General features: G+C 37.9%; 1 protein-coding gene across 1 annotated transcript in view; it reads right to left on the minus strand.

Annotated features, from left to right (window-relative positions):
• The window catches only part of Ir25a (ionotropic receptor 25a), a 113,444-nt gene that overhangs the window by 54,647 nt on the left and 41,778 nt on the right, over positions 1 to 17,019 (minus strand). The window contains exons 8-10 of the mRNA XM_068228108.1: positions 13,638 to 13,835; positions 7,460 to 7,659; positions 2,147 to 2,285 (exon numbers count right to left, since the gene is read on the minus strand). Coding sequence (XP_068084209.1) covers positions 2,147 to 2,285; positions 7,460 to 7,659; positions 13,638 to 13,835 — 537 coding nt within the window. The remainder of the gene's footprint in view (positions 1 to 2,146; positions 2,286 to 7,459; positions 7,660 to 13,637; positions 13,836 to 17,019) is intronic.

Below are 17,019 nucleotides of genomic sequence, written 5' to 3' on the forward strand. Positions count from 1 at the left end.
CGACATAGAAACCGCTAGAGCTCAAGTTGAAATTTTAAAGGAAATTGCTGAACAAACTGGTTTACAGATATCGTTTGAGAAAACAGAAGTAATGACTAACATCAAAGAGGCTCCACCAAAACTCCATACAAAATACGGGGACATCACCCGAGTAGACAAATTCAAATACCTGGGTGAGATCATCATGAAAAATGGACTGGACAAAGAAGCACTTCAGGAGTGAGTACGCAAACTGGAAATAGCCTACCAAACATCACGCACAATCTACAACAAAAAATGCCTTTCCCAAAACACCAAGATACGTCACTATGAAACAGTTCTGAAGCCAGTAGTTCTATATGCAGCCGAAACCCTGTCTCTAAATGCCAACAAAGGACTCCTTGAAGAACTGGAGAAAAGAGAACGCAAAATTGTGAGAGGGATCTTGGGATCAAAGTACAAAAATGGAATCCATCAAAAGAGATCCAACAAGGAAGTCTACAGCAAAATAGAGAAAATTACCGACACAATCAGAAAAAGACGGGCACGATTTTACGGTCATCTGAAAAGAATGGACGGAAGAAAGTTAACAAAAGAAATCTTTCACTTTTTTGATTCAAACCCCAAAACCACAATTTCCTGGTTTAGAAATACCAAAGAAGACCTGCAAATGCTACATATCTCAGCTGAAGACGCCCTTAACAGAGATCTCTTCCGCAAGAAAATATTGACGAACGGGCTAAACCAAGACGAGCAACCAAAGAGAAGACACGGTGCCCCTTGGACAGAGAAGTGTAAGCAGACCCACTCACATAGAATGAGGGAAATTTGGGCTCTAAAGAAGGCCAAGTTCAGTGTCAAATGCAACAAGACTTAACAGGGTCCTTGATGGCCCCAGCGAATAATAATAATAATAATAATAATAATAATAATAATAATAATAATAATAATAATAATAATAATAATAATAATAATAATAATAATAATAATAATAATAATAACAATAATAATAATACGGAACTAAAGATTCAGGACAAAAAGGATCCGACACAAAATATTGTCACCAAATATGGAACAATTAAAAGAGTACAGAAGTTTAAATATCTAGGGGAATGGATAACCCCAACAGGACTACCAGGAATAGCATTACAGGAAAGGGCAAGAAAGATGGAAGCAGCATACCAGTTATGTCGAAATGTCTACAATAAAAAATCAGTTTCATTCACTGCAACAATCAGACATTACAACACTGTCATCAAACCGGAAAGTCTATATGAGTTTGAATGTATTCCACTGAACAGGAAGGGCTTACTAGAAAACATTGAAAAGACAGAAAGGAAGATCCTGAGGAAGATACTAGGGCCCAGGAAAGTGGGTCAAGAATTTAAACTGTGACCAAATGAGGAACTATACAAAAGGACCGAAAAAATCACAACATCCTTCAAGAAGATAAGACTCTGCTTCTATGGACACATTAAAAGAATGCCACCAGAGAGAACAGCCAAGCGAATTCTGGAATACGTGGAGAACAGGAAGACACAAACTAGCTGGCTTAAAGGGGTCAAGGAGGATATGGAGGAAAATAATATATCACAGCAGGTAGTATACAACAGACAGGAATACAGAAAAATCATCAACAAAATTAAGGGATTCCAAGATCAAAGTAGCAAAAAATGGACCGGCAACAACTGGTCACGAGAACGTAAAGAAGCCCACTCCAAAAGGATGAAGAAGTACTGGGCCGATCGAAAGAGGAAGAACTGTAAATGAATGATGCTTAACGTGGTCCATAGTAGACCCATTCGAAAACAAGAATAAGAATAATAATAATAATAATAATAATAATAATAATAATAATAATAATAATAATAATAATAATAATAATAATGTTATCTGCTTTACATCCCACTAACTACTTTTACAGTTTTCAGAGATGCCGACATGCCAGAATGTTGTCCCGCAGGAGTTCTTTTGTGTGCCAGTAAATCTACTGACATGAGACTGACGTATATGAGCACCTTCAAATACCACCGGACTGAGCCAGGATCAAACCTGCCGAGTTGGGTTCAGAAGACCAGCCCCTCAACCGTCTGAGCCACTCGCCCCGGCAACAGCACCTTTTTAAGGTGAAGAAAGAAGGCTAAAACATACAGTGCAATGCACAAACCTGTGGAGTGAGTGAAGTCATACAGAACCACAGACATTCCTTCAGATTGAATTCTCTCTTCTCCTCATCATCTTTGTACTTCTCTCGGTTATTCTGGTAGCTATAAGGGCTCCACCGATCAAATACCCACATCAGGAAACTGGAAAAATGAACAGCATTTTCTTTATGTTAATTAAACAGAGTTCACTATTAGAAGATTTCAAGCCATTTATGTAAAGATAGGTATGTGAACAGGAACATGTAATAGGACAAACACTATGATAGGTGGGCATGAGAAGATGGAGCAACAGAAAGAGGAGACAAGAACAAACATGAATACAAGAAAGGACAAGAGCAATTCTCACATCTTGATACAGGACTTATAAACACTCAAACTTCTAAGGATGGTAGAAGATACAAAAACAGGCATGTTTTATTAAATAGGCAGAGGTCAGATAAATCAATACCTGTAGTTGAAATACATTTTGAGGTAGTTGAGAATAAAGCTAATACATATTAATTTAACACTGCATTAGGCACATTCTAAAAGTAGCATCAGTGCTCGCGCTGTATCTGAGAGATACATAAATTCAGTCCATCTACACAAATCCTATATAATTTGTGGAAAATAGAAACCAACATAAAATGCACTTTAAGGTTTATTTACAACATATCCATTGAAATACTGAGAAAGGACACTGGCATATTTGAAACAACAACAAATTTTCTGATCATTCCTTTCACAGTCTTCAGGATACTGAGATCGTAATGTTACTGTTTATAGGATATAACTTGATGTTTTTGATCTGTATTGAATTATGATCACAATAATAACTAAACTTATGTCATAATGATCCACCTTTTCAATACTATATTACCGTTTGTAATGTTTACACTACATTTTTTAATCTAGGAACTAGTTTTGGCCTTGGCTGGCCATCATCAGCCATAATACAAAACTGTACAAACACATCTAATGACTAAAACAAATTTACAAACATACACAAATGACATTAAAAGGTATTAAAAGCATTTGGAATGAACTATGTGCAAAACATGTAAAATATGAAATTAAAATAAGGCTCTCAATGAGATCTAAAATCCTTGTATCATGTTAAAATGCTTCAATAGTGCTTCCTGTTAAAATATCTTGAAAATGCTGAGAAAGTTACTCTATTGGAAGTTGTCAATAGTTGAATAGTTATTATGTTACCGATTAGTCAAACAACTCACTGAACACAATACAGTTTTACAAATCATCCTCATCTTCATTTTCAATTTCAAATACTCTTAAGCAGCAAGCACTACCACAAACAATACTGAGCTAATTCACAGCAAATCAAATGCATTAGCGATAAACATGAATACTTTACAAATTTACTCGCATCGTATCTGTGAAATAAAGCTGGCCACAGCTCGTAACATTTGTACTGCATGAAGGTCACAACACTACTGGAAGCCACCACTTCCAAAACAGGAAGCTAGGAGGAGAGATGGGCTTCTAACCTCAAGCAAGCTCAAGTTACAGCATATAATCACCACCATGTATCTCTCAGATAATATTAGACTAATGTAGTGTTAATTGTAATATTTTGTTCAGAAGTGCATTCTCCTGCCTCAAAATGTGCTCTGCAGCCCTGTCATATACATTCAAAGACTCCAGTCATATGCTGCAGAGAGTACACAGATGCAAGGACGCGAACAACAAGCTTTTCCTTAGATTCATTTGGAGTCTCATATGCTCTGTTACTCTGCTCTAGATGAATGAAAATACTGTGTGTTGTCACAGCACAGACATGGCATGTTTAACAGAATGTGTAAGATCAGTGGTTTTCAAGAATGAAACTCATAATGAATTTATAACCTTAGAGTAAAATTTCTGATTTTGTGAGTCAATAATATGTTTCAGATCCATGGTTATATATAGGGGCATGATTTTTTTTGCATTAATTTATGTTCGATTTTGCTAAAAGGAAACAGTTTTTTGCATTATTTAGCGAAATTGGGCTGACCCCATCGCTTTAATTTCGCTTTAATCCTCTCCTAAAGTTAGTAATGAAAAGTTTAATTCGTGAGATTTGTGACTTATTTGTGTTAATAAATTAATGTTATTTGCCTTACGTCCCACTAACTAGTTTTACAGTTTTTGGAGATGCCGAGGTGCCAGAATTTAGTCCCGTAGGAGTTCTTTTACGTGCCAGTAAATCTACCAACTCGAGGCTGACGTATTTGAGCACCTTCAGATACCACCGGACTGAGCCAGGATCGAACCTATGAAGTTGGGGTCAGAAGGCCAGCGCCTCAACCGTCTGAGCCACTCAGCTTGGCGAATTATTTATGTGAAAGAAAGAAATATAAAGAGAAGCAATATCGATAATCATTCATTATTCCTTATGTAATCTTGATTAGAATTATAATACAGCCCTAATCAAGAATACATAACAAATTCATCTTTCACCCTATATGGCCATAGCTTTCACCCCATATGGTCATACATTAAGGTATTTTATAGAATATTAATACGAAGAGATACTTCTGTCGAAATGAGAAATCCCTGTTCTGTCTGCTGTTTCTCTTCACACACGTGATATTGGAATACAATTTCAGGATTGTTATTTTTCCATGAATTTTGCTGAATTTTCGAAGTTCGCAAAATAAGTAAATTTTGCTTTAAACTGGCCTTGTCGCTTTAATTGGCTGTAATTCTTGAGAAAAAAATCACTAATCTATTAACCAGAATCACATGATTCGTTATGATATTTCAAAATCGCTTCAAAATATTTTTTGTTCCGTTTATCGTTAATGCGAAAAAATCATGCCTCTAGTTATATATCAAAAGAAAAAAAGAAGTTGTGTTTGTCTCTTCTACCACCCCTAGATGTATTGATTTCTTCCTTTTTTTTAACCCCATATCCTGCAGTCCACATAAACTATCAAATATCTTAAAAGTAGCCTGGTTTCTAATATTATCTTGCTAAAGTACTGAAAAATATCATTTCCTATTCTCTATGAAATTTAAAAAGAAAATATCAAAACACAATAAAAAGCAATCAGAATCCTTTTATTCCAGTTGCCACTAAAATTCCCAATTTGCAAGCCACGACAGAGAAGCGAGTAAATCTGGTGTGATTGTGATTATGCTGAAAATTAAGTGCCAGTGTGTTCTCCATTCTGGTATATTGATCACAGAGTGTAATTTGAATTACAACTGTCCTGAATTCTATGATGTATTCTGTTTTTTAGTGTCACTGAATGAAAATTATGAATATCGTTGTTGCCGGGACAAAAACTCCTATGTGATAATATTTTTGAAGATATACTGACTCGCAGCACATACATTATGAAGAGCGAAAATACCTTGACAATATTCACACGATATTGCACCTTAGATGACAGAACCTTACCGGCCAAAGTTCCAAGCTAAAATATTTCACATAGGAGGTTTGTCCCGGCAGCGACGATATAATACGAATGAATTTACTAGTCATAATGAGATTACATTATTCCTTATTATTAATACTGTATTTACGCCTACGTTATTTCTCTCCTAGTTGCATACGTTGCCTTCTGTTTGAACATTGCTTTATGAATGCATTTAGATATCATGATTGGGCCCAGTGAATTACCACAGGTATAGATATTTGTAAAACAGACATTTTTGGAATGTCACAAAAGTAACAGCAGAGCAATCTGTGAATTGCCACAAATCTACTCTCCTGAATGTGCTGAGCTGGCATTGTACCGGTGGTGGGATACCTGCCAGAGGTAACGTTTTTGTATGTTGCTCAAGAGCTCATTGTCTGCCCTGTCCTGTTTTGTGATAGAGATGCATCTGATGTACAGCAAATAAAAGTAAACAACTTTTAATGATATGTATCTAAAAGTAACAAGTGCACATGATAATATGTTCAAAGTAACTTCAAAGAAAACACTTTCACGACAGGAATAAGTGAAGAAATATGCAACTTTTATGAGTGCAATTTTGCTCATAATCAAACAAGCATAGATGAGAAGAATTTATACTGGTAAGAGCAATATTTGAAAAAGGAAAGCTCAAAAAATTTATCTGTAAGACCTCTAAAAATAATTTGTGTTGAATTAAGAAAGCAGGACACTGAATATGAGTTCACGTGAGCAGAGCTAGAACTTGTTAGGTGAAATATACCTTTTGCTAGATCAGATACACGTCTTGCATTGCCTAAAACAAGACAAGAGATCCAAGAAGTGTTAAATTCAATTACAATAATATAACGATGAATATAGCCAAAGATTTTCTTCTCAAAAAGAATGTAGAGAGCGAGCCACATTAGCAATGTTTTCATATACAACAACTAAACATCTGGTCGCCCTAAGTTAGCCTGTATGTTTTTTGTTTATCATGTTGGCTTCCAGTAGTAAACTTTAAAATGGGTGCTACTCCTCAAAAATATTCGAAAATTGTGGCATGAGCAGAACACACTTCTGTGAAATGAAGAGAAATTGCTTCAGATTTCAGTGTTGATGTGATTAAGGTCAATTTTGAAGCAAGTCCAAGAAACTAGTCCTTCATGTTGCTGAAGAATGGAAACTGGTTGAAATGGTAAGACTTTATTTATTAGAAAAAGTAAACAACAGGGTAAGGGAATGATGCACAGTAACGAATATAAAGAAATCCTTCAAACCAGAGTTGAGAAAACTCTCTACACAGGGAGATCGTCCACCATATCACATATCTGATGGACACATTTTTCAGTGAATGCAACATCCAAGTGCTCTCATGGCCAGGCAACTCACTCGGCATCAGTCTAATTAAAAATTTTGTAACAAGAGAAGGTAAAAGTGGACAGGTACTGGTAAACAAAAGTGAACATAATTTGTTCTCTTTTCAAACCAATCAAACATATGTTGTATTTATGCAAAATTGGTGAAGTCTAGAGTATGCACCTACAAGCTAGTACTGTTATATGGAACACCTATTTAGCTTATGATGTAGGACTTGGATAAGATTACTTACATAAGTATGAAAAGGAACCAATGTCATAATGACACAAAAGTATCACAATAATATGAACTTCACACAGTTATAATGAGAAACAGAGAAAGAACCATTACTTAAACATGCTGGAAAGGGAAACGCATGTGGTGGTGTTATCTCTTGAATGAATCTCTGAGTTCTTGCTGGCTCTCTTACTTCCATTATTGGAAACTAACTATAATAGAGTTGCTCAACAAATTTATCTACCCACCTTTCATAGCTGCAAAGTAATTCATAACCAAATACGTATGTTTAATTCTTGGTAATATTAAAGATATGTAATATTTTAGACTTCTTCAGTAATTCCGTACTCACAGTACCTGGTGAAGAAATATGCAGCAAGAATACAGAGCCACACCTCATTCTCGAGCACAGTCAAGAACTTGAAGAGTGATGTGGGAGCTTTAGGCTTCAACATGAGGATAGAAATCCCGACAAGATCGTAGTAAGGAACAGTGAAGTCTATTACATTCTCTCTCTCTGCCATAACAGACAGGGCTCCAAGTGCAATATGTGCTTTCTGTAAAACAATTCAATAATTCAATCAATCGGAGGTATCTATTTCATATTCAAAATCATGCCAATGACAGAGCTAATCAGTTCACAGATCTTAACCATTGATCTGGTGGTCATTTATTTTGTAGTGTCAGGGATAGTTTATAAACATTAGGTACAGACTCAAGGTATAAATTCTGCCACAAAGCATTAACAAGTCATATGTCCACAAATAAATATATTTTTATTTGCATATTGCAAGGAATAAGGAGATGATATTAGCCTACTGATATCCAAAAAACTTAAGTCCAATAAAATCTATTGAGATTGTTCAAATTAGGCTACTTACTTTGAAAAACTTTTACAGTAACTTATATGCTTATGTTTAGGTAAAAATAAAAACATGAGGCATACAAAGTATCACTGTTTGGTTTTTTGTTTTGTTTTGTTTTGTTTGGTTAAAAGCCTGATATATACACTGACTGACAGAGCAAATGCAACACCAAGAAGGAGTGGTCAGAACTTTATGCCAATTGCAGGGTAGACTGACGTCACTGAGGTATGCTCATGATGTGAAATGCGCCGCTGTGCTGCGCACGTAGCGAACGGTCATTGTAGAATGTGTTGTCGTGTGCCACAGGACACGTGTATAGCTAAGAATGCCAGGCCGCCGTCAACGGAGGCATTTCCAGCAGACAGACGACTTTACGAGGGGTATGGTGATCAAGCTGAGAAGGGCAGGTTGGTCGCTTCGTCAAATCGCAGCCGATACCCATAGGGATGTGTCCACGGTGCAGCGCCTGTGGCAGAGATGGTTGGCGCAGGGACATGTGGCACGTGCGAGGGGTCCAGGCGCAGCCCGAGTGACGTTAGCACGCGAGGATCGGCGCATCCGCCGCCAAGCGGTGGCAGCCCCGCACGCCACGTCAACCGCCATTCTTCAGCATGTGCAAGACACCCTGGCTGTTCCAATATCGACCAGAACAATTTCCCGTTGATTGGTTGAAGGAGGCCTGCACTCCCGGCGTCCGCTCAGAAGACTACCATTGACTCCACAGCATAGACGTGCATGCCTGGCATGGTGCCGGGCTAGAGCGACCTGGATGAGGGAATGGCGGAACGTCGTGTTCTTCGATGAGTCACACTTCTGTTCTGTCAGTGATAGTCACCGTAGATGAGTGAGGCGTCGGCGTGGAGAAAGGTCAAATCCGGCAGTAACTGTAAAGCGCCCTACCGCTAGACAACGCGGCATCATGGTTTGGGGCGCTATTGCGTATGATTCCATGTCACCTCTAGTGCGTATTCAAGGCACGTTAAATGCCCACCGCTACGTGCAGCATGTGCTGCGGCCGGTGGCACTCCCGTACCTTCAGGGGCTGCCCAATGCTCTGTTTCAGCAGGATAATGCCCGTCCACGCACTGCTCGCATCTCCCAACAGGCTCTACGAGGTGTACAGATGCTTCCATGGCCAGCGTACTCTCCGGATCTCTCACCAATCGAACACGTGTGGGATCTCATTGGACGCCGTTTGCAAACTCTGCCCCAGCCTCGTACGGACGACCAACTGTGGCAAATGGTTGACAGAGAATGGAGAACCATCCCTCAGAACACCATCCGCACTCTTATTGACTCTGTACCTCGACGTGTTTCTGCGTGCATCGCCACTCGCGGTGGTCCTACATCCTACCGAGTCGATGCCGTGCGCATTGTGTAACCTGCATATCGGTTTGAAATAAACATCAATTATTCTTCCATGCCGACTCTGTTTTTTCCCCAACTTTCATCCCTTTCGAACCACTCCTCCTTGGTGTTGCATTTGCTCTGTCAGTCAGTGTATATATATCTCGCTACTTGTTTAACGTTGCATGACCGCATAAAAGGTTTTCGGTGATGGAAGGGTGGGAAAGGACTAGGACTGGGAAGATAGTGGTAGTGGCCATGGTCTTAAAAGCCTGATTTCAAGCATTTGCCAGCTTGAGGGTTAATCTGATATACTGAGTCAATTTCAAAGCCAATCACATCATGCATAACTACATGTACATAGCCACATATGACAATGATTCCAGCTTATTTCCCTTAGAGATGGTTTCTCTCTGAGAATGGGTTAACCTAATCTCAGTGGTGCAATCAGTTAGTTGTCCTTCTCTTCTCAAGATGATAAGTTTGATCCTGGCTGACATCAGTAGTATTCAAATGCAACAGTACTTGGTTTCTGGAGACTCCTGTGAGACAAATTCCAAAACTGATGATGTCTCTTAAAGTCCCTAGCAACTGAAGGGATTTAAACAAATTACATGAGTAGCAAAGGTTGATTGAGGTGTAATGCGCTGGACTGCCTTCATCTCCTATACTGGAAATTGTGTCACTGTCACTTCTGCAGGAGAGGACAGTAGTGATGATTAGGAATTAGAAGTAGGGGGCAACAAAATTTACAGACAAGGGAAAGTACCCAGGTTTGTCAATAATTAAAGAAAATAAAGGAATGAATTAGCTGATAAGACAACAGGGCTTGTACAAATTGCTTTTTATTTTTTAAATAATTCTTAGTTTCAGGTGGCTAAAATGGAATTCTAATGTAATGTTTTTTCTACAAAGTGGGGAGCGACTGCCGCACCTCCCCCTCATGTCCTAATTGATACCACTGGTAGGGGCCAGTTGAATACATCCACAGTCTCAAGATGCAACTGATAGGGGGACCCCAGAGGCTCTCAATTTGGAAGTGTGAGTTGGAAACCATGGGGCTCTTAGCTGGGTCTAGCATTGCTTTCATATACTCGTGCCAGCCTTCTTGCTTTCATCTTTCCTATCTGACCTTCCTCTTGGTCAAGTCTTGTCCTCTTCTAATCCCGACAGTATTAGGTTTTGCGAGGCCTAAGGAGTCTTTCGTTTTCATGTCCTTCATGTTTTTTCCCTTTCTTTTTTCCTTTGACCATAAAGGAAATGAGGACATGATGAAAGAAGCGAAAGTCCACCTGATAATAGACTACATCTGTAATTACAAAAAGATTTGTCATATACAAAGGATGGAAGCTGGAAGATTACTAACAGAAAGTGCAAGATCATATCAGGGCAATTAACCTGATATAGCATAAGATGATGATGATGATGATGATGATGATCAGGGGTGTAACGAATACGATATGGGCCGGGTTGCCAAAATTAAATTTTTCCCCCTCCCCCCTCAAATAAAATGTAAAATCTACAAATAACTAATATAAATTTAATTACAGCAGGTAGATAATATGCAATATATTGTCAAATTATATAAATGAAAGGATTAGTCACTATTGTGAGATTATTAAAAAATAATGTTTAATATGTTTTATTTGGCTGCCTCCGTGGTTTAATGCCTAAGCTGCTGAGCCATTCACCACTTAGTTGTTTGTACTTAAAATTGGTTTCATTTTACAGTAACTATGGAACTGAATCAAAAACTGTTCAAATAAAGTTTGAAAAATATCAAACAACACAAATGAAAAGCCTTCACGCAAAGAAAGCTTGTTCTAAACTGAATTGATTGAGTGCTACTATACCTACCTACTTGTTGTTGAATAAATGTGTGATAAAAGATAAATGTTCAGCAAAAGTTGAGCATTATACAATCTCAGATGCACTACACATCAAGAAAGTATAGTTTTCTAACTCAAATTGGTATCAATTCTCATTGCTCTAATTATTTTTATATAATTTGGTGAAGGTTTTTGTGAAGAGCGTGCCCCGATGTTGCAAGAGATGGCAAGGGCAAGTACTGTTTACAGCTGTGCTATAATAACTCCTGTTATATGCAACCAAATGGCAATTCCTCTGCGTACAAATTGTATAACAAGATATTTAGACTGATTCTACAAAACTGCCCTGTCCATTTCCGTGCAGAATGACATTAGGCTAGATATGTATAACTTTTATTTTCTTTTTTGTGAGAAGTCTATGGGGCTCCTTAAAGGCCCAGGCCTGCCTGCATTACAGGCCCTAAGATTATGCCCCTGATGATGATGATGATGATTATTATTATTATTATTATTATTATTATTATATTATACTCGAGTTGAAAACATACAAATTTACAGTTAACGTACAAGTCTTTTTGAAGTACACAAAACATGACATGTGAGATCATATTACACATGCCCAGTAGTTTTCAACATCCAGTGCACTCTGAGTGGCTTGTAGGAGATCATCCTCTGTGCAAGATGTTAGGCACAGAGGGCACTGAAGCATGTGGCTCGTGGTTTGTTCTTGTCTACATTCACATCTTATATCACTTGTGCTGAACCCCCATTTCTTCAAGTTATCCCTGGATCTTCCCACTCCTGATCATAGCCTGTTCCGGGACTTCCACACCAGCCAGCTTTCATTATGTCCAGGTGGTAACTACTCAGCAGCAGGCATCCATCCACAAAGGTGAGGGGTCCTCTTCTTTCACGCTCCAGCCTTGCTTTCTCTGGTGAGACAGTAAGCATCTCAGATGTCTTCAGGAAGCTCTTCAGAGATCTCAGCCGTTGCTGAAGAGGACTATATCCATGCAGCGAGTGGGGACTGTTCTATTCCACTTCAAGCCTCTCCCTGTTGACAGCCACTTCTCTACATACACAGGGTGGCGCTATTCCAGCCAGCTTATCTGTCGGAGTAGGCTTTAAATCAACCTACAGGTTTTATTGAGAACCTTATCTACCTGCCTGGCATGAGATAAACTGTACCAGACTGGGGAAGCATATTCAGCAGCAGAAACATCATTTTGGTCCTTTTCAGGACCATAGTTAACCATCAGCCGTGCGGTTAGAGGCCCACTGTCGGCAGCCCTGAAGATGGTTTTCCATGGTTTCCTATTTTCACAGAAGGCAAATGCTGGGGCTGTACCTTAATTAAGGCCACGGCCGCTTCCTTCCAACTCCTAGGCCTTTCCTGTCCTATCGTCGCCATAAGACCTATCTGTGTCGGTGCGACGTAAAGGCGTTAGCAAAAAAAATTTTAACCATCATCTCAGTGAATATTATTATTATTATTATTATTATTATTATTATTATTATTATTATTACTTCATTACATTCCATTTTTTATGTATTATGTATACACAAATCAGTGGCATGCAATTGGCTGAAGCAAATAAAACACTGTTACGCTGGCCCTAAGCAGGATTGAAATGCTCATTAAATCCAATGACTGCTACTTCATTTAGTTTCTTTTTTTTTTTGCTAGGGGCTAATTAGTTAATTAGGTGATGATTTTTTTTTAAGATAATGGAATACTGAAAGACATAAATTTTTGAGATCAACAAATGTGAATGCCAAAGAACAAGATTTATCTGATTTCATTTTATTAACCAGAAGTACGGTAAGTAATGTGAATAATGGACTGGTAATGTGAAGTAAGCCTTCAGCAACTTGTATGTTGGTTCATTTCATTTGTGGGAATTTAAGGTTAATAATGGAGCCAACATGTTTTAATCATACTATAAAAGTTTATTATTGTGATATATCATAATCAACAAAAGTTAAGGGCTTTAAATATTTGCAATTGATTATTATACTCAGTTTCAACTAGACATCCATTTGTGTTGCTGTTTCAATTAATTTATAATTCTATTTAATGAAATGATACTTATTAAACGGGATAACCTTCCAATAAAATAAAAATATCATTCTCCAAATTATCATTCATAGGCTGAGTTTAGTATCATAGTGTGGTATAGTCTTAAGTAATTGTTGATACGCGCTCTCGTACATCAGTCAGATATTGAAAATCTAAATGGTGGGACACTGTGACCAGACTCGGCAAACTTGCACATCCCTTGAGTGGAGTTCCTTGCATTTCCACATGATACCAGCCGAGGCATAACTTTAATAACTTGAACCCAGAATTTTAGATATGTGTAAGGTCACAATACATACATACATGCATTCATACATACATACATACATACATACATACATACATACATACATACATACATACATACATACATACATACATACATACATACATACATTACTAGCAGATTTTACCTTATCCATCAAGTCCTTGATCATACCATTCCAGTTTCCCTCCTCGTCCATATTCCCAGACTTATTGTCTTTGACATGGTATATCACATAATTGAACTGAGTAAGGTTTCGAATCTCTTCCAGGAGATCGATACAGTATCCTTTGAACTTCTCATTACCTTTCTCATCATATCCATCACGGTAAACAAATGGCTTTTGCTGTAAATACAAAACAAAATTGAAGTATATAAAAGGAATCAGCAATTTTCTCTCTCTCATAATAAAAAAATAAAAAAAACAGATAAATGTCTTTCTAAATAGGAATGCCCTTGAGACTTGAACCTGAGTCCAGATTACAGTAGTTCTTAGAAACCAGATCTATGTTCACACATGTTTATGGGATGCTCTCGAGGAAACCATACCATAAATCACGTGGCAAGAGTTTACACAATGAGGAAAAATATGATGTGGTGAGAAATATCCATTTTATTTCAGTGCCATATGTTAGCCTGATCCTTAAACCACATGACTATAGCATGTTATGTGCTCCCGATATATATGTGTTTTTTCTTACCTTGTGTATATTTCTTCACTCCTATAGACGTTGAACTGCTATGTTTTCTGTCCATCTGCTGTCTTGTCTGCCTTACAACTGTTGTGCTCGCTCCCCCTCTACGCGCCACCCCCTCTAATGTCACCTATTTCCAGTACTTTCCACGCCTGCCCTCTCCGGCCTATATTAACTCGCCGCTTTGACTTGATCGGCGATCAGGTGTGTGCTTCATGTTGTGATAAGCAGTGGGAGGTTATACCGTTTGCGCGGCTGGTCCGTGCTGGCTTTAAAACCTGTGTGGAACTTTCTTCTACTGGCTGAGTGAGCAGACTCATATTTTATCATGTTTTCATGTTAACAACTTTCTTGCTCCTGGTAGACTTTGTTACGATTATCAACTTCGAACCTTGGTCTCTTTTGGACTTAATTGCGATATGGAGCACTGCCCTCACTTCTGTGAAGGTTAACAACGGTGTTATGGTTGGCAGACTAACAAGTGACTTGGAACTTTACTCATGTGTTGAAATGAACCTCATTTCGAACTGGGTATTCGCAGCCTGATCCCTGCCTGTTCTATCACACCTTTACCTGTGTTATTGTTTTTTCTTATCCTTTCCCTTGCTCTCTTTCTTCTCGTGTTTTGCCTTTATCACTTCCTATTCTCCTTTCTCTAATGAGAAATTGTAATGGTACTAAATGGTTAATCGTGGTCTGCGAATCTGATAGGTGTTCTTTCCATTCAATTGTTTAAAATGGTGCCAGTCTTGTTCTTTGAAGTTAAATGAATTCAGTTCAGGGGATTAATATAATAAAATACAATAATAAATGCGTAATTGCATCTTGGCATCCCAATGCTTACGGAATGTATCATTCCTTTTGAGTAAAAATTAATAGGACCCCTTTTTCGAAAATATCTTCGTGGCACGTACTTGTTACGATGTTGGTATCATTGTGAGAATTTGGATCTAGTCATCTGTGTGCTACTATAAATGTACCTCGTCGCCATAAGACCTATCTGTGTCGGTGCGACGTAAAGCCACTAGCAAAAAAAAAAAATAAAAAAATAAATGTACTTGTATATATAGCCATTTTTAACCTTATCTTCTGTAATTTCTACAATTCTTGTACCTGTGAAATACCAAAGATAATGAGTTCAATTACTATGTACCATGTCTGTAAGTCTGTAAGTTGTAATACATGTCTTGCTTTCTTAAAATCTGCTCCTTTGAGTTTCGTTATTTATTTGGTGTCCCTTTCACATTAATTCCAATGCTCCTACCATGGAACACCTCTAGGATAGGGCCTTGCTTTGTGTTCTGCACGCTGTATTTGTGACGAATTGCGTATTGCCTCGTGCACGCTTCCTTTTGCTCTGCTTGGCCTGTCACCTAAATATTGTTCTCTACCTTATGATTGAGGGAAATTCTCCCCTCCTTTTCGATTGAAATTGTGTTTAAACTGATCTATCTAAAAGATACGTAACAAGCATCAATAGTGCTATCAGTGCACTAGGAAGTCGCTTGATGCAAGTTATGCACACTTAACAAATAATTGAGTCTAAACAGTAAACTTATGGCAAACACTCAATTTTCAAGCTACAGATTTCTGGTTTCCAAGAAAACCATCATTGTGTTATGTACTATCAAATAATAAATGATCAAACAATGACATTTTCCAACTTAAGGTATCATTTCCGGGTGACTGTCACATATGCAATGTGATATGGGCATTTAACAAACACCGTAAATAAATATATAATTGTATTTCTGTTTGTACTTTTTGATATTAACCTGATACTTAGTTTTTATTTTGGATAGGACAAATAATGGCCTATGTCAGCTTCTGTTTAATATTATTATTTTGTCTGTCTGTCTGTCTGTCTGTCTGTCTGTCTGTCTGTCTGTCTGTCTGTCTGTCTGTCTGTCTGTCTGTCTGTCTGTCTGTCTGTCTGTCTGTCTGTCTGTCTGTCTGTCTGTCTGTCTGTCTGTCTGTCTGTCTGTCTGTCTGTCTGTCTGTCTGTCTGTTACAGTATCACAAAAAATGGATTGGTGGATTTTCATGAAACTTGGTATTTAAATTTAGAATAAGACCGAGTGGGATCTTGGCTATAAATTGTTTAAAAATATTCACCAGGAGGGGGTTTCAGAGGAGCTTTAGAACATAAAAATTGATCTCTTTTACAGTTGGTTCCACATGAAAATTTCTCATGTCAAAATTTATTTACAATATTATCAACTTGCTTGTTCTGTACCTTTTCCTGATATACTGAATTATAATGGAAATTATCAATGGTGGCAGTTTTAAGTCCAAATGCCAATTATTACTAACTCTATGGAATGTTGCTATGCATATCATTCCAACAATGTTTTAAAGGCTTTGTACATCAGTCTGTACTTTTCGAATATTAACCTGATTCTTGGTTTTAAATTAGAAAGAATCAAATCAAGAGCAGCAACAATGAAAGAAAGATGAAACTGCAAAGAGCCACAGAGAGCCAGGAAGCGAATATGTGACGACAAGCCACTGACAGGAAGAGGTATGGCCACCTACATGCTTCAGAATCTCAGGAACAACATAAGGTATCGACAAAAATGTAATCATGCATGTGCTAAGTGACTGTCATGTCAATGATGGGTACAACAACTGGTAAAATATAAAGGAGTCTTGCAATAGTGTTTAAACAGTGTATTGGTCAACCAGCATTTTGGAGAGGTGTGACATTCCAAGTGATAAGCCTGCTGCCACATTGGATCAAAACACTGGTCATTTTATGAATGAGAAAGTTGAATACTTTCAAATTTTGTTGATTTTATATTCTCAACCAGTGAAATTAAATTAATGTCCCATATA

Source organism: Anabrus simplex, chromosome 1 (genome assembly GCF_040414725.1).
Source record: "Anabrus simplex isolate iqAnaSimp1 chromosome 1, ASM4041472v1, whole genome shotgun sequence".
NCBI lineage: Eukaryota > Metazoa > Arthropoda > Insecta > Orthoptera > Tettigoniidae > Anabrus > Anabrus simplex.